Raw genomic sequence first — 23,110 nt, 5'->3', positions numbered from 1 at the left:
AATTATTCTAGCGACAAATTGGTATCGATTCTGGTCCTTGATTCACCTAATTTAAAAACTGTGGCTCTTTCATGAGCACACATGAATTAACGAAACAGTCAAAAATAAGGAATTTAGGTGTGTGCGAAAATATTTTTTTAAAAAGGAATTCAGGGTAATTGGCACTTCTTAAGAAATAGATGCATGGAGAAAATAAAAACTTCACAGAAATGGATGTGACATTCTGGGAGTCCTTTGGCAAAAGAAAGTACTTTCAACATAAATTTAAAATATCAGCAGCAGCAGCCAGAACAGCCTGTAGTTTTAAATGATAATCACTTGATCCCTACTGGGCATTTCTTAAGGGGTCTGAAAATGAGTACTGCAATAAGTCGGATATTTTCTTTTTAAACAGGATCATCATATTGTACACTTGATACTTATGCTGAGAGCTCAGATCTTCCTTTTCCCCAGTATAATTTTCATCTAAGCATTCCTTAGATACTTGGATCATTCTTAATGGAGAATGTGCATTCTACTCTCTATGGACACATGGAAATCTGACTAATTGAACTGACTTGATTACAATACTCAATATATTCTCCCCGTTTCCTTTCATGATAATAAATGCTTGAGATATTTTTGTCACCTGTTATGCGAATTTCTGAGATGGTAACAGTTTTTAAAGCAGCTGTTGATGTGTGCCCGAGCAACTCTTTTGTTTCTCTTTACCAAATAAATTCCTATACTTCACAAACCACCATGTAAATTAGTGTCGTAGAAATGTTTGAAACAACCGGTAGCGCAAATTAAGGAAATTATAATTCAAATAATTCAATAATAATAATTCAAATAATAATTCAACACCAGCTCAGCAGTAAAGCCTCATTATGCCGTCTGTTGAGATGGCATAGCCAAGACTAAGGAGGAAGAAGAGGAGGAGGAAGAGGAGGAGGAGGGGGGAGGAAGGGAAGGAAGGAAGGAAGGAAGGAAGGAAGGAAGGAAGGAAGGAAGGAAAAGCAAATGCTTATGAAAATTAGGATACACATTTATTTTGACACTACTAAATTTGACATCCTAGCAATACTGTCATAGTCCCCCTGTTGGCCAAAACAAAGTGTCTCACCACTGGTAACTTAACTACTGTCTCTTTAAGTGCTACGATGAATACCTAATTCCAAGGAGTACTGTCCTCATATATTATACCTGTCAAAATTCCGTAAATGCTAATGAGTCACCTTGCTGAAAATAAACTCTTTCCATTTGAAAGTCTAAAACTAATCACTGAGTGGGAAAAAGTTTCTCCTCAGTCCCAGGACAAACCAGGGTAGAGGCAAAGAAAACAAGTTAGGCCAGTGACTTGTCACAGACACAAACAGCAGCTTCACCTCCCCTGAGCATGAGCCACTCCTAAAAGTTCCTGTCCCAGCACTTAGAAAAACAGAGAGAGGGAGAGAAGGAAAAGAAGAAACATGTACCCCAGCCATCCACTGCCTCCTCTCAGCACAAACAAAAATTTCTCATACTTGGAGATTTTTTATCATGGGAAAAATTTAAACACACCCACAAGTGCCTTTTTGACAGCTCATGCCTGCAGGAGGGAAGCCATTGGGAAAAGGTGGTATGTTCTCTTCTTTCGACCCATCCCCTGGTGAAAGCTCCTCCCTGCTGCTAGGCAAGGGTTTACTCAGAGGGGCAGCAGCCCAGACACAGAATCTGAAATTTCAAAAATGCGATAAAGCTGAAAGCCAGCAGCCCTGGGAGGCGCGGCGAGGCTAGCAGCTGCGGGGTGACCGCTGATGAAGTGGCTTCTTAAGGAGGTGGGCAGATTGATTCCAGCTGCTGAACCCCGGGGGCAGGGCACGCGGAATGCACAGCCAGGCTAAGGCAAGACAGCAGCAGCAGCAGCAGTAGCAGCAGCAGCTTCCCAACCAAGGGCAAGGCCAACGAAGTAGCTCTGTTTTCCTTCTGAGTCTGAGGGAAAGGAGGGCAAGTGTGCCCCCACTTTCCCCCAACAGGGACTTCAACAAGGCAGGTTGAGACCAAAGGTAACCAGTGTCCACTCGCAAATGGAAAGTGGCTCAGGAAACTGAAGGAATAGGAGGCTGTCCCTGATGGCTGTTAGGCAGGGCCCTTGTTTCCTGAGGGAATCCCTCTGGATTGATTCTTGTCCCCGCCCCAAGCCTCTGCCACACACTTACTCCCAACTCTGATCACCTACTGGTTCTTAAATTGGGCTCAGCCTTTGCTCCCTGCCCCCCCCCATGCACACCCTGTTGTGAGCACACTAGCGTGAGTCTACAAGCAGACATGGAGGGATGGAGGTATAGCGGGGGATTGGAGAGCTTTGGACCTAGCGTGGATGGAGCTGTGGGAATCCTGCAGATTTAGAAGAGCTAGCCTTTAGAAGACCCGGTCAAAGTAAGAGCGTAAAGGGGGCGGGCTGAGAGAGTTTAGGAGTCCCGAGAGAGAGAGCCCCATAGTCAGACAGCAAGTGCTCTAAGAAGAGCAAAAGGGGTAAGAGGCGGGCATGAAGACACGCCTAATGGAATATTCAATATCCTGAGAAATGCATTTTCATCCGTGCTCGTCCAGAGGCTTAAAAGCCAGTAATGGGCTTTGGAGTCTGCATTTCCTCTCCCTAATGTCCAGAGGCGCTTTAATGCTACAGCCAATCGATCGGCCTTCTCCGGTGGAGGCGGCGAATGGAGTGAAATAGCTTCCTACTTGAAGCCAAAAATCTTCCCCAGCCTCCTCTGCACGCCCCGGAGGCACGACACGCGACTTTGAACTGACAGGATCTGGCTCTTAAAATGCCCTGGAGGAGGGAAAGGCAGGCGCCTGGAGGCGCCCAGAGAAACAGCCTGCCCTTACTCCCTTACCCTAACTTTACTAGGAAAGGGGACGGACAGACAGACAGACAGACAGGGAGATCTTAGGATCCAGCTTGGGTCTGGGGTCCCCGCAGTACACCCCAAATCTGCTTCAGGTGCAAGGTCACCTAGGCTTCTCCAAGCCCAAGGCAAACCAGAATGGCCTTCTGGAAGAGCAGAGCCAGAGTGAAAGATCACCCAGAGGTGGGGTTTCTGGGCAATTTCTTGGTGACATTACAGCCGCCTTGAAAGTGACCCTGTGAACAAGCCTCCCTCTTCCGCCGCCCCCCTCCTCTTCTTTGGGGCGGAGGGGGGAGGAGGGAAGCCCGTGGCCCGCCCGCCCCGCCCGGGTTCACAGTCCTTCCAGTACAGCTCTGGACAAGATTAGTCCCTAAGTTGAACTCGACCCTGTCCCGACTTCTGCTCCCTCTGGAGGAGTGTCCGGCCAGTCCGCCTGGTAGCCCCGGCCCCAGGGTGGCCTTCGGGACGCTGTGCGGGGGAGGGGAGCGCGGGGATGGACACCCACCCCTGCCCGCGCCTCTCGGGTCCAGGCGCACAAAGGGAAGCTGGCGCAACTTGCAGCCCAGGTGCTGAATGGGCCAAGTTCGAAGACACGGAGAAAACTTTCCAAGGTCCTTCCTCCCCCACCCCGACCCAGGGGCGCGTCTCCCCGAGGAGCTCGCCTTTCCCAGCCCCGCCGGAGACCAGCCCAGCACGTGATGGACAGAAATAAAAATAAACACTTCCCCCTCCCCGGGGGGCCACGGGGCCACCCCCACTCCTCCTCCTCCTCAGGGTGCGACGGCCCGCGTGGGGCACCCGCCACTCACCAGCCCGGAGACCCTGGATCCAAAACTCTCCGTGCCCCCCTCCCCCGCCCAGTCCCACCATGGTGAACCTGGGCCCAGGGCCAGCCACCGTGGCCCGGGCTCTCCACGGGGCGAGGCGCGCCCCGCGCCTACCTTTCGGATTTGGTGAACTTCCGGAACGCCTGTCGGAGGTCGTGGAAGGAGCGGTAGGTCTGCGGTTCCGCGGAGATGCCCTGAGCCCGGGTGGTCCGGGGGCCGATGTGGGTGGAGGGCACGGGCAGCACCGACTGGCATTTGTGCAGCTTCCTCTTCAGCTCCTGGATCTCCTCCTCTTTCTCGCACAGCCGCCTCTCCAGCTCCTTGATCCTCTCTTCCTTGAGCAGGAGGATCTTGGCGAAGTCTTCCTCCAGCTCGCCGCTCATGTCTTTCTTTGTAGTTTTGATTTGGATTTTATTTTCCACCCCTCCACGAAACTTTTTTTCTTTTTTTCTCCGTCGGGCGGTGGCTTTTGGGCGGCGCGCGCCTGGGCTGGGACGAGCGACCCGGCGGCGAGCGCGCAGCGACGGAGGGAGAGAAGCGGGGTGCGGACGCTGGGTCGACGAGCGCCCCGGAGTGCGCGGAGCCGCGGAGCTTCGATCCACTCCGGCTGAATGGACTAAAAGGCACCGAGGGGAGGAGGACCGAGACGGCTAAAAGCGATGGAGAGCAGAGGCAGAGTGCTAATCCCGAGCCTCTCCCGGGAATAGGTGATTATCTTTCATTGAGAAACCAATTAGAGCGGCCCGGCGTCCCCGGAGACCCCCGTCCCCGCCGCCCTCCCCCGCCGCCCGCCCGGCCTCTCCGTGAGAACACGCGCGCGCCACCCCGCCGACAGCGCCGTCTCTAGCAGAGGGCTAGAGTCTGGGCTCACTCCATCCCACGAGGATCACTCTTCCACGCCGTCCTGTGCCAGATGAAGGGAGTGGGGTGGGGGGGTCAGGGGGTGGGGGGGTGTCTGTTGGGAGGAGGGGGGAGCTCGCTCGATGCCACTTGATCCTTGAAATAGCAACAATTACCATGTGACCTAGGGGATGACGCAGTGCTTGTAACTGGATCCTAAAGTGTGCGCTTGTGTGTGTGTGTGTGTGTGTGTGTGTATGTGTGTGTGTGTTCATAAATATTAGATGGTCTTTACACAATAACCTGCATAAACTCATCTTTGTTTTCTTTTTTTGCTGTTGTTGGTTTTGTTTTTTGTTTTTTGGGTTTTTTTTTTTTTTTTTTTTTTTGCTTTTGCTTTTTACTAAGTTTCTGCTCTGAATGTCTGGGTGTGTTTGGAAATGCCAGTGCGAGTATGTGCGTGTGCGTGTGTGTATGTGTGTCTAAGGGAGTTCATTCATATTAAATGGTCTTTACACAATAACCTTCATAAGTTCATCTGTGTTTCCTTTTTTGTTTTTCTTTTGCTTTTTTACTAATTTTCTGCTCTGAATGTCTGGGTGTGTTTGGAAAATGCCAGTGTGAGTGTGTATGCGCGCGTGTGTGTGTGTGTGTGTGTGCGTGTATGTGTGTGTGAGTGTGTGCATACGTGCATGTGTGTGTGTGTGTGTGTGTGTGTGTGTGTGTGTGTGTTTCTGACTGTGAAGTCTTGACGTTGGGACCCCTAAGTAATCAGAATGGCAGGAGAACATGTGGTAAGGACCCAAGTGTTTTGTGGGAACAGAGGGGGAGGCCTTGTGCTCATTGTAAAAACTTTTGACTCTAGACATTATTTGCATCCTACCTGGTTCAATCCTGTGCATTGATCCTCTTTCCTGGTTTGGAAGCAGTTACTGGCTACTGCTAAAACTGCTGGGTCACCCTCCCCGTTCCAGTTTGGGGAAGAAACTACCTCAGAAGTCAGCTCACTTTCCCCCAGATCATATCCATCACCACTTTGAGCTAAAGGAATTGTTTTGCTTTTCTTTGTTTTTATAATTCCTACACTTAGTATGTTTTCCCCTAACGTCAATCACTGTTTGTGGTATAAGAGGAACATTTCTTCAGGTAGCTCAATAAATTATTATGTTGGTATTTTTTAAGAGAGAAAAGGATTTTTTCTGAAATAATAACTTTCTGTTTTAAGTGATTGATGTATAATCAGTGGATCCTTGGGGTAAAAAAAATGGCTCTTCTTGGAAGCATGCAAATTAAAAGAAAAGCAGCCATATGCTTTGGTTTATAAAGTCTAAAATATATTTCTACTTGGGGGTTCTTCTCTTATAAATTCTACTCATTTGTTTGTTTTAGATAAAAATGTGTTATAAATTCAGATAGCTGAATTTCTTGATGGCATGCATAGCCAATGTATGGCATGTCAACTCGGATTGGAAGGAGACTTTTCTAGATCACAATAGTGTCTATTCTGTTTCCTCTGTGTATGTACAACTTAATCTATTCCATTAAAGCACTCAAGAGAGTTGACATTAAAAAAACCACAGGAAAACATTTTGCTCACATTTAAGAATCTGATGCATAGCTTCAACTTTACCTATAGAAAAAAAAACCTAGCACTGTCTTTAAATGATTCATACAAGGTTTATTTAAGTTTTTTAATTTGCTTCTCCTGCATATTAAAAAGAATGCAAAATAATATATACCAACATCTCTTGCTCATTTGCTATCTCTCTCACACACACGCCAAAATGAAATTCATCCATACCTTCTAAAATAAAACTCGCTTTTTAATAAGACTGCTTGGCTTAAATACCATTGATATTTGGTGACATTAAAATGGGTTTATTGGTGGCCTAAAAATATTTAATTTAGAACACTGGAGCAGCATGAGAAAAGACACCTGGTAGAATAAAAAAAAATGAAGTATTAAAAGCCAGAGCAAAATAGAGCTGTATCGAAGTTTGAATATGATCTGATCCCACCACTCATAGAGGAAGAGATGAGCTCTTGAAGGTGAAGTGCAGGTCCTCACAAGGACAGAAATGTAGGTCCAGATCTCCCAATGGCATGATTTTCCTACTGTCTTGCTTCTAGCTTGGAACCTGAAAATCTACAAGTGTTAGAATTATGATGGCCCAGTGCTCAACTATGACTTTCCCCTTGATGCTGACTTCTAAATCTGCAGCAGCTATAGTGACAGAGCATAAATATCGACAAAACTTTAGACTTTGTCCTTTTTTTTCTTAACAGTGAAGGTCGCCATCTAGTGCCCTTGGAAATATTTGCTAAATTAAAAGAAAAATCTTAATCCAATGCATTTGAAGTTATTTTCTCAGATACCTATACTGTGTTTTCAGCATTTTTACTGCAGAAAAAAAAATAGAAAATTGAAAGACTTTCATGTCAGAGGAGAATTGGATCATTTAGACACTGGGTGATGAATGGCAGTAATGCTGAATGTTGTTTAGTATATTGAGCACATAGCTAAATGTGTCACTAGTTTAATCTCCATGATGAGTCTCCAAAGTAAGAACAAGCATTCAGTTCTCTCTTACAGTGGGATAGTCTGATGCTTACTCAGATTAGGTAATTTCCCATATTCATATTGCCCAGATTTGTCTCAATCTGCCTGTAGCCCTGCTTCTACCTAAATGCAGTGAAATTTGCACTTGTCTATGCCCAGTGACACACTGAACTGTCCGTTGCCACACTGTGCTTACCTCCCCTCATATAACCCCAGAGGAATTCCCACGATTCTGGCTTCTGATTGCCCATGTCTATATAAAATGTTTTTTTTCATCCCAAGAATACTTCAAGATATATGACCCTTTTCATATATAACTTCACATGTTTTTAAATCAAAAAACCTGTGCATTCTAATGTTATGATTGCATTTTGCTTCTTTCATCTTTCTCTTTCTCTCTCCCCTCCCCTCCCTTCTGCTCCCTTCCCCCCTCTCCTCTCCTTTCCTCACCATGACCACTTTCTAAGGAACTAAACACTGAAAGATCTAAGCAGTCCTTAGAGGACTCCTAAAGTCTGATCAGAGTCAGTACACTCCCAATAAGAGGACAACATCTACCTGAAATTTTAACATAATAATAAAAGAGATACAGTTTGATCTGGTTTTCATTATCTCTTTTTTCTAAAATATGTACATATACCAGTGATGATATATTCCTCTCCCCACCAGAAATGTTTCATTGGTCTAACTTCACAAGAATGATTGCTGCATTTCGTCTGGACTCCATCCCTTAGACTAACCCTGGACTTGGCATGTGTTCCAAATATCGAGACCAAACCCAAACCAGAGTCTAATGAAACACTGAAACATAATTCCTACTCAGAGACGTATTAGTGGACTAAAAAGAATAGTAGCTGTAAAACCCAAAGAAGACTATCCAAGTCTATGCTCTGTCTCCTCTCAAGCTGAGTCCACATAGTTTCCTGAGGATTCAGTATCCTCAGTTGTAAAATTACGAGTTACCTAGAGTTCATTTCACCTTTCAACCTTCAATGAGGCTATGGGATTCCATTTTTCCTGTGATGCATTTTGAAACTGTTTGCTCATTCACTTGGTTTAAAATGTCAAAAGAATGAACCAAGGGTAGAGTTTAGTTGGACTCATAAATGTGGAAGTATACTTTTTATACTTTGAGAGTATTGGTGGAAGCATGAAAAATTTTTGTTAATTCTGCATAAGGTGTTACTTTAATATTTCTCATTTAAACCAACCACATTATGGTGATATGAGATGTGTTACACTTTAAGCAAGATAAAGGCTTGCCAGAGCCAGAAATATACCAACATTTTTGCTACCTACCACACAACATAGGAAAAGAGTAAAGGAAATGCCCTCCTCACTTTAAAACCTTCAAAACTGGTTACATTTCTTTTGTTGAATCCACACACAGAATGGTCGTAGCTATTATTATTTTTAACAAAGAGCTATTCACCATACCCAAGTTATCCAAACAGCTCAGGTGCCCCTCAATGAAAAAATGGATGGATGAAAAATATGATCTATATACACACATACATATATGTATATTTGCATATACATACACATGCAATGGAACTTTCCTCATATGTTAGAAAGACTATTACATAATTTGCAAAAAAAAAATGGATGGACCTGGGAAAAATCAAGTTAAGTGAAGTCAGACACAGAGCAGCAAAAGACAAATGTTTTCTCTCATATGGAGAAGCTAGAACTAATATATGAATGCACTAATAAACATTTCAAGGTTGTATGAATGTACACAGAAATGTATTCATTGAAATATGGCATTTCCAGAGGAGAATTCAAATGGCTCACAGTCCAACTAAATAACTAACAGGAAATGGGTACTTGAAATGTGAAGGGAGTGTTTAAAGGGAGTGAGGAAGGAGAACAAAGAAAGTAAAGGGGAGGAGAATACAGTCATAAATCTTAATGCATATCCTGTAAAATTAAGATAATTGAGGGGAGAGGGAGGGTTGAGGAGTTGGAAGCAGGATAGAGGAGGTAACATTGATCAGAATGTGTACTATGTTCATAAACTTATTTGTTGAATGATAACTCCTTCGTACAACTACTTAAAGATAATTTTTAAAGCTTATAAAAAAGAGCCTCTGTAGAAAAATATATATACATGTTTTTCACAAGCTTGTGTTTTTGATATAGGAAAGAGTTCTTCTTTATCATGCTCCATGTCGCAGGAAGGTCATTGTCTTCAGTGATTTCTGCAGTAGCTGTCTACAGGTATGAGAAATGTAAGTGTTCTAGAAATTCTGAAATATAAGATTTAACTAAGGAATAGAAATACTTAATGTACTGCAGAGCTCAGATGCTGCTGTCCATTAGCAACCTTGGACGTGGAATAGAGACAGCAAGAGATCATGTGACTTTAGGCTCATAATTCCATCCCCCTGAGCCTACAGTATCCAAACAACTGAGTGGAGGGGGGGACACTCAATTCTCCTTCACCCAAATGCTCACAGTCAAATATCACCTAGCATTTAGATATAAACCATATAAATGAAATGAAATGGTAATGCATCCCTTTGCTTTGGTTTTTGGTGAAAGAATGCTACTTGGGGAAAGGGCAGGTTAAGGGATCACTTTGGTGACTGTAGTGGAGATATCCATGCTGCATGAATGTCCCCAAGATACTGAGCATATATTACCTTCCAGTTATTCAACTGAGCATTCATCGCCGTGCTTCTGTGAAAAGGTATGACAGGTAAAATTAACATCCCAACTCTTTTAACTTTAAGATAAGACAATTATTGGAGTGGGCCTGCCAGTGATAATTCATATTGAATTGCAAATTCAAAGGAGCAGCTTCAATCCTGCCGGGCTTCTCTTGCCTTTTTTTTTCTTGGCTCTGGAAAAGTAGATTGACGCCAGTTGGATAAGTCAGGTGAGTCCTTTAGGAAAATTGGGCTGTTTCTGAGAAATGGATCCCAAATTAAAGGGGAGTCTCTGTTTCTTTCTTTGAAAGTGGAGCAGATCCTACAGCAAGGAATTCAGGTAGACTCTGGGGATTTACCGTGGTAGCTAAAAAGAAAATAGGAACTGCATTCCTGCAACCACAAGGAACCCGACTCTTGTTACAATCACGTGAGCTAAGAGGAAGAGCTAGAGCAAATGAGAATACACCTGAGAATATGAGAACGTATATGAGAATATATGAATACATATGAATATATTATGAGAATACATCATGGCTGACACCTTAGTTCCAACCTTATGTGACCATAAGCAAACAACCCAACCACACCACTCAGACTTCTCACTCCTCACTCTCTTACAGTGAGATGATCAACCAATGTTGATTTAAGGCTCTAAATTAGTAGTAATTTGTCAGGCAATGATATAAAACTAGTAAACTACTCAAATGCCACTCCAAAAGCAGTCTATTTAAAATGCCAGAAATGTTTTACCATTCTCAGAGGCCTGATTTCCAGAAGGGTCATTTTCAGTGAAATTACTTCAATATATTTCAAAGGAATACTTGAAGACGAAAAAGGGTACTATGAATTACAAACTGCTTAACGCATACCGATGACAGCACAAATGGCCTTTTGAGTATGTCAAACATTTCTCCTCAAAGGGTGTTCACGTTTAAAATTGTACATTATTGCAAATGACTTATAAATCTTCCCAGCCATAGGTTCTAGAAAAGAAATTGTTAAATTACCACGAAGCAAAAAATGTTACTGTAATTCATCTTGAGTAGATATGTGATCTTAGGCAAATTATTCTGTGTGCCTAGCATTGGCCTTTCCATCTGTAAAGTATGTTCTTTTATAGTACTATTCATTATTTAGCCACTTGTTCATTCATTTATGCTGCTCCAGAGGCTTGAACTCAGGGTCTGGGCGCTGTCCTTGAGCTTTTTTGCTCAAGGCTAGTGCTCTACCACATAAGCTACACCTTCATTTCCAATTTTTTGGTGATTAATTGAAGCTAAGAGTCTCATTGTCTTTCCTGCCTGGGTTGGTTTTGAACCAAGATCCTCAGATCTCAACCTCCTGAGCTGCTGAGATTACAGCATGAGCCAGTGGTTCCAAGCAGTATTATTTTTAATGACAGTTGGTGCTGTGAATGAATTGAAATAAGTTTTTATTCTTCTTCATTAGCTGAATGTGTTTTCATGATTCTACATGGAAAACAACTACTCCTTCATCATACTATTTTCCAAGTTCAAATAAAAACATGAGATACTTGAGAAAAATCGACAAAAGGCAATCAATACCTGTCCATTCTTTTTTTTTTTTTTGTGGGTCATGGGGCTTGAACTCAGCCTGGGTGCTGTCCCTGAGCTCTTCAGTTCAAGATTACCACCCTACCCCTGGGTCTGGGTATTGTCTCTGAGCTCTTCAGCTCAAGACTACCACCCAACCCTTGAGCCAAGCCCCACTTCCCATTTTCTAGGGGTTAATTGCAGATAAAAGTCTCAGGTCTTTTTGTGCCTGGGCTGACTTTGAACCTTGATTCTCAGATCTCAGCCTTCTGAGTGGCTAAGATTACAGGTGTGAGCCATGGTGCCTGGCTCTACCTGTCAATTCTTTATTTCAGTTTTTATTTGATTGATTTTTTTAATTTGGGGATGGGGTATTTATTAATGAGGGGAAGATAGACTCATTTGCTTGGAACTTTTAAAGATAAAAATGCTTGGACATGATACAACATTCCAAAATCTCAAGAGGGCACATAGGAGGTCAACAGTCATCCACTAGTAGCATTATGGCCATGTGCCTCCTGCAACATCCTGCTCATTCACATACTAATTATAGAATAATATTTAATACTCGTTTGTTCTGCTAGCCCTTCACATAATTTAGAACTATGATGTTCTGATTTTTTTAAGAACTGGTAGTAAAATACAACATGCCACCCTTCCCCACTTTGTGATCCAATGATTCTAACAAGGCAAGAACATTACTAAATTGAAAGAATGCAGGTCATTCCTTCATCTATTCATAAATTAAGAGCACTTAATAATTTCAGAATGCTCTGGTGTTTTAAAAACACAAACCAGATGGGTTGTGTGTGTGTGCGTGTGTGTGTTTTCTTAAGAATGTGATAAAAATGACCCCTGGGCTTAATCCTTCCCACTTAGTTTCTGTTAGTGGTGACATTCCCTCTGTACTGTCTCTGGTTATTTCAAATCAAAAGCTTCCATGCACAGAAGTTAACAAACCATTGCTCCGCACCAGAAGCAGTCAATTGAGATAAATACTTTTTCTTATAATCGTCATAATTTGGGAAGAGGGTCACTAATCAAAACTGCAAAGTGAGTTCAATTGTCCTTTTATTATTTATGATTCAGTGAAGACAAATTTGTTTAGAAATGGTGTTTGTCAGAATCCAAATAACTAGTTATAAAAGGAAGTTAATCTTTGGGTTTTTTTTTAATCTGTTTAAAGCATCTCCATAGAACTTAAAGTGTTCCAGGAGATTATACAACTTACATCTTTACTTCACAGTCTTAGGCTGATTACATTTCTTTTTCCAATTTGTGTTGTATGTGGCTGTATCCTAGCACTGGTGAGAGTGGGACAATGGAGGAAGCATTCAGAACTTCACCCAGGCTGGTGTTAAAGAGGTGTATTAGTTATAGTGAGAAGCCTTTCATCCACTGAGATTGCTTTGCTCAGCATTCCTCACCCTCTCCTGGGCATCCTCTTCCAGCCACTCAGTCTGCAGAGAGCAGAGAGGCGGCAGAAAGACATCAGATATTGAACTAGGAAGACAGAGTCTCCACCACCCTTCATTCAAGGCTCCATCTAATAAATGAAGATCACTTTACTACAAGTGGGAAAGCAGACATGACTCACACTGTGGCTCAAATCATCAGCAAGAATCTGTGCCAGGAATTCCTCAGGGTAATATAAGGTTCAGCTGGGGTGTATGCCTGTGTGTGTGTGTGTGTGTGTGTGTGTGTGTGTGTGTGTGTGTGTGTGTGTGTGTGTGTGTGTGTGTGTGTGTGTGTGTGTGTGTGTGTGTGTGTGTGTGTGTGTGTGTGTGTGTGTGTGTGTGTGTGTGTGTGTGTGTGTGTGTGTGTGTGTGTGTGTGTGTGTGTGTGTGTGTGTGTGTGTGTGTACCCCACCATGAGTGAGTGTACATATGTGTATTTCAGTCACTGTATGCTTCTAAATACTTTGTCTATTGTGGGTGTAACCACCAAAAGGAATCCTTCAAGGTTTCCTCTCAGAACAAGTATACTTGAACACGAGCAACAAAACTGAAGGGGTGTGCAGAAGAAATGGAAATGCCACAGGTTGCTGGTGTGTTGTTATCAATAGGCAGTCTCTGCTCCCCTCACAGGCACACAAATGGATGCATCTTCTGCGTGAATGTCAAATGAGAGTTCCAGGAAAGGCACAGTTATGCCACCAATTCTTTTACTAAAGACATTATAGATCTGGTGTTTTCCCTTTGAAAGGAAAACTTAAAATAAATGTGTGTTGCATCAGAGCAGAAATACTTGATTTCATTTATTCCATAAATATTTGTTACTTGCTGTGTTCTTACGAGTCACGGGTATTGTGCTAGACATGGAGGAGACTGAGTGATTGAGGCAGAGCCTCTACCCTCAATGAAGTCATAAAAGTGCAGGAGGAGCGGCTTAGCATTAGGGAGTTCTGCTGTGTAAGTGACTAGCAGTAATAAACTAGAAACCGTCTCCAAAGGGCTGTCTTATTGCAGAGGAAGGAAAGGGAAGTGTGCAAGATATGTGTTCATCAAAGTATGCACACACATACATGAGAGAGAGAGAGAGAGAGAGGGAGAGGGAGAGACAGACAGAGAGAGAGACAGAGACAGAGACAGAGAGAGACAGAGGGAGAAGGCATTAAACTTCTAAAACTTCATCTCCCAAAAGCAATTCACAGAAAGCCAAAAATGTTCATCACATAATCAGACAAAGGCCCACTTTGTGGAAGGCCAAGGATTCATTTGCCAAAAAGTTTCCAGGTTAGCAGAGCTGGGCATTGGTAATTTGTACCTATAATCCTAGCTAACTGTGGAGGATCCAGGCATCTGAGTCTTATCTCCAGTTAACCATCAAATATCTGAAAGTGGATGTGTGGCTCAAGTGCCAGGCTACCATTGTTGAGCCCAAAAGTACAAGAACCTGAGTTCATCCTCAGTACCAGTAAAGAATAAGTAGTTGAATTTGTATTATTAACCCTCAAATCACTTTTATTAAGAAAAGGTCATCTGAATTCTTCTTTCATGCTTTTGATCAGATTTTTCTTTGAGCAAGTTCTCTGGAAAGCTCAGGTCAGGTTTTGCTGAGGAGAGAGTAGGTAGTAGGCTGGTTTTGGTGAGGAGTGTCCCACACTCATCAGAGAAAGTACAGATGCCTTCTGGAAACCTCACCTAAGAGTTTCATTCTAAGAGTCATTGGTTTAGCCAGTTTTCATGGTTAATGTACAGAAGTTTTCAAAGGGTATTTAAAAACCAAGTATTAACTATGGTACCAGAAATGTGGTACTATGGTACTGTTGTCTCCTTACTGGATGTATGCCCACTTAAAATTAGTCCTGCCCTATCTTTTTTAACTCCTGTAAAAATTTCTTTTTCATGGTGAGTGTGAAAAGACACTCACCATACAAAATAGATTAAAGTAATTAGATTGTTTAAAGTAAAAGAATGTCCTGACAAAGCTTATGCTCTTGATTCAATTGTGTGTGCTTGTTTAATAGGAAAACATATCATGCATTTGAATTATCATAACCTTATTTCATTAGGAACAAAAAAATCAATCTTAATGCATAAAAATTAAATCTTTCCTCTAAATAAAGGTAAAATTAATGAGCAGTTAACACACCGCCTAATAGAACATACCGTGAGCAAGAGCAGGTGAAAAAGCAGTCATGCATTTGCTGCTTTTGAAGAATTATTGTACAGAGATTGCAGAAAGCTGGGAAAGGGTTTTAGGCACAAAACTTCCAAAATCTTTTAGCAGCAAAAATAGTCATAACTGCTTACAAAATTTAAGAAGAGTACAATGAATACAAAATTTCCAAATAAACACACATAAATGTGTGTATCTTCTTTTTTGCTGGTGCTGGGATTTAAACTCAGGACACTCAGGGCCCATGTTTGCTATCCAGGTACTCTTGAGCCACACTCCCAGATGTGCTTTTGCTTCCATTAATTTTCGGATAGAGTCACATGCTTTGTGTCTGGTGCTTGTCTCAGACCATGATCCTCCCACCAAAAAGGACTTTTCTACCCAGAAGATCACAGGTGTATGCCTCCATACCAGGCATATTTATGAAGCCGTAAACTTGCTCATGTTTTCCCTAGGCTAGCTTTAAATAATGATCCTTCCAATGGTAGATAATTCTGGATTAAAGGCATGAGGCCTCACAACCAGCACCTCAGCATTTAAAAAAAAAATGAACAAGGGAAGTGAATGGATTAAGATTAGCTCATGCCTGTAATCCTAGCTACTCAGGAGGCTGAGATCTGAGAATCAAGGTTCAAAGCCAGCCCAGGCACAAAAGGACCTGAGACTCTTATCTCCAATTATCCTCTAGAAAACAGGAAGTGGAGCTTGGCTCAGGGTAGGGCGGCAGCCTTGAGCTGAAGAGCTCAGGGACAATACCCAGGTCCAGGGGTAGGGTAGTAGCCTTGAGCTGAAGAGCTCAGGGACAGTCCCCAGGCTGAGTTCAAGTCCCATGACCCACAAAAAATAAAAAAATAAAATAAAATAGATACTGACAAATTGTCTGAAGATAACAGACATTATGGACTTATCCTACCAGTCATATAAGTTATAGTTATGAACTCACTATGATCAGCAATATGAGGAATGATGGGGGAGGGGACACAGCTCTAGCTGCACTATACTCATACACTGACATGTAGAGTCAATTTTGTACAACTACTTACAATAAGCAATAAACTATAAATAAATAAGTAAATTAAATAGAACACTAAATTACTGGAGAGACAAAATAGTGCTAACAAAGAGCAATATAATATGTTTCTTATTTTACTTGTATGTATACTTATTCAAATTAATGTATTTACTGGACAGTGTTCTCCATTTTCATTATGCTATTCTATTCATACTACACATTTTTAAAAATTTCAACCATCTTTAAGTGTACATGATTGGACATGTCACAACCATGTCCTATTCCTACACTCACCCCATTAACAATCCCATTTTCCACTCATCCCACCCCATATCCACTATAGCTGTGCTTTCATTATAGTTATTTCCCTTAAGTGGTACCAAACAACATTGGTCCTCCCACAATTGGCTTATCTTAGCAAGATGTCCTCGGGGTTCTACCATAGGTCACACTTTCCTTCTTAACTACTATCCCATCATATGTGCATGCCCATTTTGTCAATGGACATTCATGCTACTCTACCCAGTGCCTGTTGTGAAGAAGGTTACGATGTGCACTGATCACTAAGCACCTGAGTCTCTGCTTTCACTTTTGATGGTATACACCGGCAAGTGAAATTGATGGATCCTACGGTAATTCTTTCTTTAATCACCAATTATTTTTATAAACACGTACCACATAGCCGGTTTCTGAAGCATGCAAAGAGTTCCTATAAATTCAATAACATTCCAGTACAAATGACAAAATAAATAATAATTAGAGTAATTGCTACCTGTCAAAATTGAAAAAGTTTAAGTGACTTAATTTACAATGAACTCTTAACATCTAAGTCTTAATAACTTAGTCCTAACTTGACAATTCCTAATTGTCAAACTTTTGATAAAAGCTCTCTCCCAAATTCCAATGAAAATGTAAGTTGTAAAAATCTTTGTAGCAATTACTTTGGATATGGCCATTTAAATTTCTAATGCGTTCTTTCTCTTAGTCAATAGTCCTACTTCTAAAAGTGAAGATTGCAGAAATACAGTGTTTATTAAATGAGAAAATTTTCTAAAAAAAAAGAATTAAGGAATTGATGATACAAATGCATTAAGGAATTCTAGGAAGTCCTTAAAAGAATGATGTAAATTTGAATGAAGATCTCAAAGACATAATAAAAAATAAGTGAAATTGTAAGAAAAATGTTGTGACTCTCCTGACATAACCTCACATTCACTCACAAATTTCCACTTTCTATAAGAATGCATGCATACTGGGCCGGGAGTTTGGCCTAGTGGTTAAAGTGCTTGCCTAGCATGCATGAAGACCCAGGTTCGATTCCTCGGTACCACATACATAGAAAAAAGCCGGAAGTGGTGCTGAGGCTCAAGTGGTAGAGCGCTAGCCTTGAGAAAGTCCAAGGACAGTGCTCAGGCCCTGAGCTCAAGCCCAGGACTGGCAAAAAAAAAAAAAAGAATGCATGCATACTTATTTAAAATTAGTTCCAACAGTCCTACATTGTGGAAGTGGAATAGGAGTAAGGAGAAGTCCAATTTTTCAAAAATAATGTTCATGATCCATGCTGAATTTTCTTAATGACAGTATATGAATATATGTTGCACATAATTTTAACTATGTTGAGGAATAATTTAGATACCAGTTTAGGAAGATATTGCTGTAGTTTAGATCTGAACTATCCCCCCGGGCTCATGGGTCATCCCCCATTATCAATGTCAGTTCCCAGCCTGTGGTGCTATGGGAGGGGGGCAGGAAAATCATCATAGCCTTTGGTCGCTTCTTGTCAGACGCCAGCAGCAACTCTTCATCCTAAAATTATTATGATCCAAAATATCTGCAGACATCATCAAATGACACCACCACTTCAGGTTATATTCAGCAGACAGCTAATAGATACCACTGTGTCAATAGATGCTAACAGTTAACCATTACAATTAGTTCTCATTTGGATCATTTCAGATCTTTTTCTGTGTTTTGAAATCTCTCCATCTATTCTTATATGCCCATGAGTTTAGTAGAGAAGTTGCTCAAGCCATATTGGAACATCAAAGGAAATCCTATTTAGAGTTAGGTATACAGCCAAAGACAGCCCTGGTAAGTAAAGCCCAGTTTACTTATAGTCATAACAGCCTGTTCTCCATTTCTTTGACAGAGTTTCAAATGGTTGTGCTCAAGATCTCTAGACCTTCTATTTTACTTTATTTAGTCTTTGGTTTCAAGTTAATTGTCAGAGAATAGAGCAAGCAAAGCATTAATGAGCCATTCCCATTGAACTTTGATGTGATAACTTATCATTTGAGGACTACATGTACACATCTTATATCTACTCGGAGTCTTCCCAAGAAAATAAAAGAATGTTATCAAGCATAGCATCAGCCCTTCCTTATTTCCATAAGATAACTTTTAATGATTCACTTTTTTTTGCCAGTCCTGGGCTTAAGCTTAGGGCCTGAGCACTGTTCTTGGATTTTCTCAAGGCTAGAGCTCTACCACTTGAGCCTCAGCACCACTTCCAGCTTTTTTTCTATGTATGTGGTACCGAGGAATCGAGCCCAGGTCTTTGTGCATGCTAGGCAAACACTCTACCACTAGGCCAAATTCCCTTCCCCGATTCACTTTTATACAGGATTTCTGGCTATCTTCTTTTCTCAAAGCATGATTGGTGCAGATGCAATATACATGCAATATGTGGAATTTAACCTTTCTCCTTCAAATAGACTCTTTTGTAAAATCAAAATAAATAATAAATTTCCCCGCCACAGTGATTAAAGACATCCCTTTTTAATCACTGGGGAAATGAAGAGTGGTTGGCCAATCATTTAGTATTTTGGTAACTTAGCTTCAGGTTAATGTGATTGTATAAGAGAGGGTACTTAAACAGTTTTGATTATTTAGTAGTGAGTAAAATTATATGACTTTTTGAAAACCAGACTTTCTGAGGCATTTGTACTCAGTTCCAGTTAAAGCAAAATACAGAACCACTTACTGAGATGTTTCTAATAGGAAACTTAATATGTGAGGAAGTTCTTGGTTTGTACTAGCCACCTAGTACAGAAAGCTGGTGGAAAAGGTCTGAGAATGATGGTGTAAGGACACACAGAAGATAATAACTGACATAATGACTGGACTAAGAGTGATGCTTCCTTGCAATACATATAAACACTAATAAGCAATAAACACTAGGAATAATAAACACTAGTTCTCAGTAGCATTAGACATTCTTGTTTTAATGTATGCACACTGTTCAGGAACTGTGGTCCTGAACTCCACCTTGAGGAAGCCTCTTGTGGAATCCTGCTCATATGAGATAAACTGAGTCGAATTCTCAGCAGGAGCTTTATTTATACCTAGAGTTGAGGTTCAACCATGCCTTTAAAAATGTGTGGAAAACGGATGGGCAGAGAACTTTTTGATAATGGTCCTTAGGATTGTGCTGGTGGTGGTCACAGTCAATGAGGGAAGTAACAGGCCCACAGACATTTAATCAGTAACAAAGCCTTGGCTGTCAAAGGAAGGGATGCACAGAGCACAGAGTGTTTACCAAGACAGTTTACCTTCCAATCCAGTCAACCAGAACTTTCAACTGGGGTGAGGGGTTAGGGGGGGCATAAGAAAAATCAATGAACTGTAACGACCCAGTGCTGAAGAAGGTTCAAGTGCAATTGAAAGTAGGCAGTGCATTTATCTTCATTTTGCAAAATGATTTCACCATGTCGGCTGTGAATGAAAGGGCATTGAGAAAACCATAATGGGAAGCAAATGCCACAGTACCTAGTGTCTTTGTCAGGTAGAAGCAGTAAATGTCACTTGTGAGCACCATGGAACCTGTAAATTCGGAGTTGAGAATCGCAATACATTACGTAAAAGACCAGGTTTGGAAGTCTCTGTTGATTTTTAGGGAAATTCCCAGGAAGATTTGCGAGACATCAGCTATTACAAAGTCAAGGGGGAAAAAAAGGTAAAACTCAAAGTAAAAGAACCACAATAGTATACAGTTCCTGAGCTTAATTGTATGCATGAGCAAAGTCAAGTGCTGTAAAAATCTGAAGAAAGAAGCAGCAATCCTTCAGCACTGTAAAGATTACTTTGAGGAGAGTATTTAAGGACCAATATGTCTTGAACGTAAAATGTCAGAAAATTTGAAAACCCAAAGATGAAGAACTTTAGTATGGAAGGGACACTCTTACGACAGTGCAGAAGATTCATAAATAGGAAGCTTGAAGAACAACCGTCTAGTCTGAGTGCTTGAAAACTAGCCTTGGGAATGTGTTTTTCATTCCATAAGGAGCTGAACATTTTGGAGGAAGAAAACAATACAAGGATAGCTATGAGTTTGATGAATATACACACAAGCACACACATACACACAAGCACACACATATAAAATAAGAAACAACCAAAGCAAGGGACAGCCCCCAGGATTTATCCAAACATCTTGCTGATAGAGATAAATGTGTACAAGATTGTTTTTAGATGCCAAATCTTACCATTATTAACACAGCAATCATAAACCTCCCATCTAGTTAGTCCTGGGACCAATGAGATAAACCCTCTGTCATAAAGTCTTTTCTAGTGCTCTGTGATCTAACATAAATAGTTCAGAAATTAGATGATACTCATTGCTGGAGGCAGTTAAGAACATCTCAGGGAAAAAAATGAGAAAATCAAAACACCTCTCAAATTTGCTTCAGAAAGCAAGTAAGCAAGTTACCATTAGTGAAAGAGATGGGGTTAAGCCCTGACACAGTAGGCTTGGTTAAAGGCACTGATGTGAGCTTGTATCATTGACACTCAGAGTGTGTTAAGTGTGAGGAAAGATTCCTCAAGACAGAGCACACAGTAGTCAGGGTGTAGTCAGATTTCTTAGCTGAATAAAAAAAGTGAAAGACTAAACTTTCTGAAAGAAGGAAATGGTAACAAGAATCGCAGCAGTCTTTTAAGCAGAATAAAAGCAGGTTTCTTAGATTTCAGACCAACTTAACATAAACGTTCTCCTAACCTACTAACAGCCTCCTCCACGGCTGAGCTGCCGAATGCCAATAAAGCCCTCAGAAGCAGCTCGCATCAAAACTATTTTGTCCATAGCCCTACCAAGTCAGAGATGTTAAGGGCCCGAGTCTCACAAAGTTACTAAGATCACTCATTCATTTCAGTGAAATTCTTGATTGTTAAAGAAAAAGTGGAAAATGTAGCATAATACCACATTGGACTAATTTTATTCATTATTCAATTTCATGCTTCTGTGTTGTTAAATGTATTGACTTAGGTTTACATATTAACAAATCTATGTTCTCTATAGTTATGATCCATGTTTATGGATGTGTTTATAAATGTAGAAACCTATGGAGAGAAAGAAAGAATATTAGCTAATAAATAGAGATCATTATTTGTGATCCCACTGTGATAACCAGTGCAAAGGCTCATCATAGAGTTAACTAATGACTTAAAAGGTTAAGGAGCTTACCTGAGTGGAATTCTTCACAACAAGGCCAAAGTTTCATCATTCCCTCCACCCTACCTACTCATTACTTAATTGTTGCAAAAAGAGACACACGAACTTCTACAGTGCAGAGATCCCAGGTCTCCAGGCTTACTATGTGTTTCAACCTAAGGATGCTGACATGAGCTTCCTGAAGGAGCCTTCCTTACACCACAGTGACCCTGGGGCAACTGTCTTTCAAAAAGGTGAAATTCAACATAGTAAAGAATGTAGGCCTCTATTGATCAGGGGAGTTTGAGGGAGTGAGGCAGAAAGGATAGTAGGGGTGGAGGAGATCAAAGAATGTTACACCCATACCCACAGAAACATTGCAGTGAAATTCACTGGCCTCTGTTGGCAAAGGGCAGGAGGAGGAAGGGAAGGAGTGGAAGATGCTAGGTGGGGTGTGTTCAAAGTGAGCTGGGCCACAACTGGAAATATCACAGGCAACCCCTCATTTTACAAACGTAAGCCAATTCAAGAATAAATCATTTTTTCCATCTCTATAAAAAGGACTTTAGACCTCACTATCAGTTCTTAAGAAATAAAGGAGAGTGAGGTACAAGTTAATCACTACACGAAGAAATAATCCGATCCAGACTAGAAGAATTATGGAACCTGAGCACGCTGATGTCATGGCGATGAGAGAAGGACTGCTATGCTGAGAAATAAAAGGAGCCATGCGGAAAGCCATCTTGCAATTCCGTCATTCCAGGTTTGAAAAATCTTCCATGAAAGGCTTCTCAAAATAGACTGGATTAAAGAAGATATCAGAGAATTTCTGTTCATTTTCTTCAGTGTGATTAAAGGAGCATGACTATGTACAGGTGTCTAATGGGCTTTAAGGAACACATAATGATGCTTGGTTGCTTTTAAATGTTCTAGCCAATCAAAAAGGGGAAAAGTCATGCATATCTGGGGTATAATTCAAGTAATACCAAGAAAATATGAAAAAAAATGAATCAGCCATATAGATAGAGGATGTAGGTAAATGGAACTATTTCATCAACATTTTTTTCTGTTAAAGAATTTTACAATAAGAGAAGGGGTGCTGTGGCTCAAAGGATAGGGCAGTAGCCTTGAGCTAAAGAGCTTAGGAACAGCACCCAGGCCCAGAGTTCAGGCCCCATGACCCCCCAAAAAAAATTTACAATAAGAAGTTGGAGAAAATTCTCTTCTAAATGCAGTTTAATAGTAATTAAACTATTACTATCTTAGCATGAATCCATTGATTTGACTGTCACTTCAAAAGAATTTTGATGTAGGCACAGTGATTTCCATGACATATAAGAAATATGTCAAATAAATAATTAACACTAGAGAATTTTACAAGCAGTCATGTTATATTTACAAAATTTTATAGCCCCAAAGATACAAAATGCAGGTGTATGTTCATAGGTGTTATAAAATATGAAACAAAAATGTACCTATGGTTATGATATTTTATTTTTCCCAAATTATCAAGGTTCAGATAGACTTGAACCCTTCTTTCAGTCAGGGAAACCTTAACCTCATTGTCACATGCCCGCCCTCTAGAGTTCCAAGGTGTTAACATCAGACCTAATGATTTTAAACATGTCTAAGTGCTGAGCTTCAGGAGATACAACACTTCACCCGAAACCTCAGGCATCTCCAAGCATTGCCTAATGTAACAGAGATAATCCATGGCAGACTGGGATGGAGCCCCACCTGTC

General features: G+C 41.2%; 1 protein-coding gene and 1 long non-coding RNA gene across 4 annotated transcripts in view; one reads left to right on the top strand and one right to left on the bottom strand.

The window, feature by feature from the left end:
* Prkg1 (protein kinase cGMP-dependent 1) overlaps positions 1-4,083 on the bottom strand; it is a 973,708-nt gene extending 969,625 nt beyond the window's left edge. Inside the window, exon 1 of the mRNA XM_090346356.1 lies at positions 3,815-4,083. Coding sequence (XP_090202482.1) covers positions 3,815-4,083 — 269 coding nt within the window. The remainder of the gene's footprint in view (positions 1-3,814) is intronic.
* LOC150054138 (uncharacterized) lies at positions 3,743-13,023 on the top strand. Of its 3 annotated transcripts, none has more exons than XR_016537836.1 (4): positions 3,743-3,867; positions 9,243-9,331; positions 9,836-9,981; positions 12,610-13,023. It is a non-coding gene; the product is annotated as an uncharacterized LOC150054138 (long non-coding RNA). The 3 variants fall into 3 exon arrangements; XR_016537835.1 differs by lacking the exon at positions 3,743-3,867 and adding an exon at positions 4,302-4,407 and having other exon boundaries at positions 12,759-13,023; XR_016537834.1 differs by lacking the exon at positions 3,743-3,867 and adding an exon at positions 4,302-4,407.
* Positions 13,024-23,110: the final 10,087 nt, after the last annotated feature.

The sequence above is a fragment of the Megascapheus bottae genome, chromosome 15, assembly GCF_031878675.1.
Source record: "Megascapheus bottae isolate mThoBot1 chromosome 15, mThoBot2.hap1, whole genome shotgun sequence".
Taxonomy (NCBI): domain Eukaryota; kingdom Metazoa; phylum Chordata; class Mammalia; order Rodentia; family Geomyidae; genus Megascapheus; species Megascapheus bottae.
This window is presented reverse-complemented; position numbering and strand designations above follow the sequence as displayed.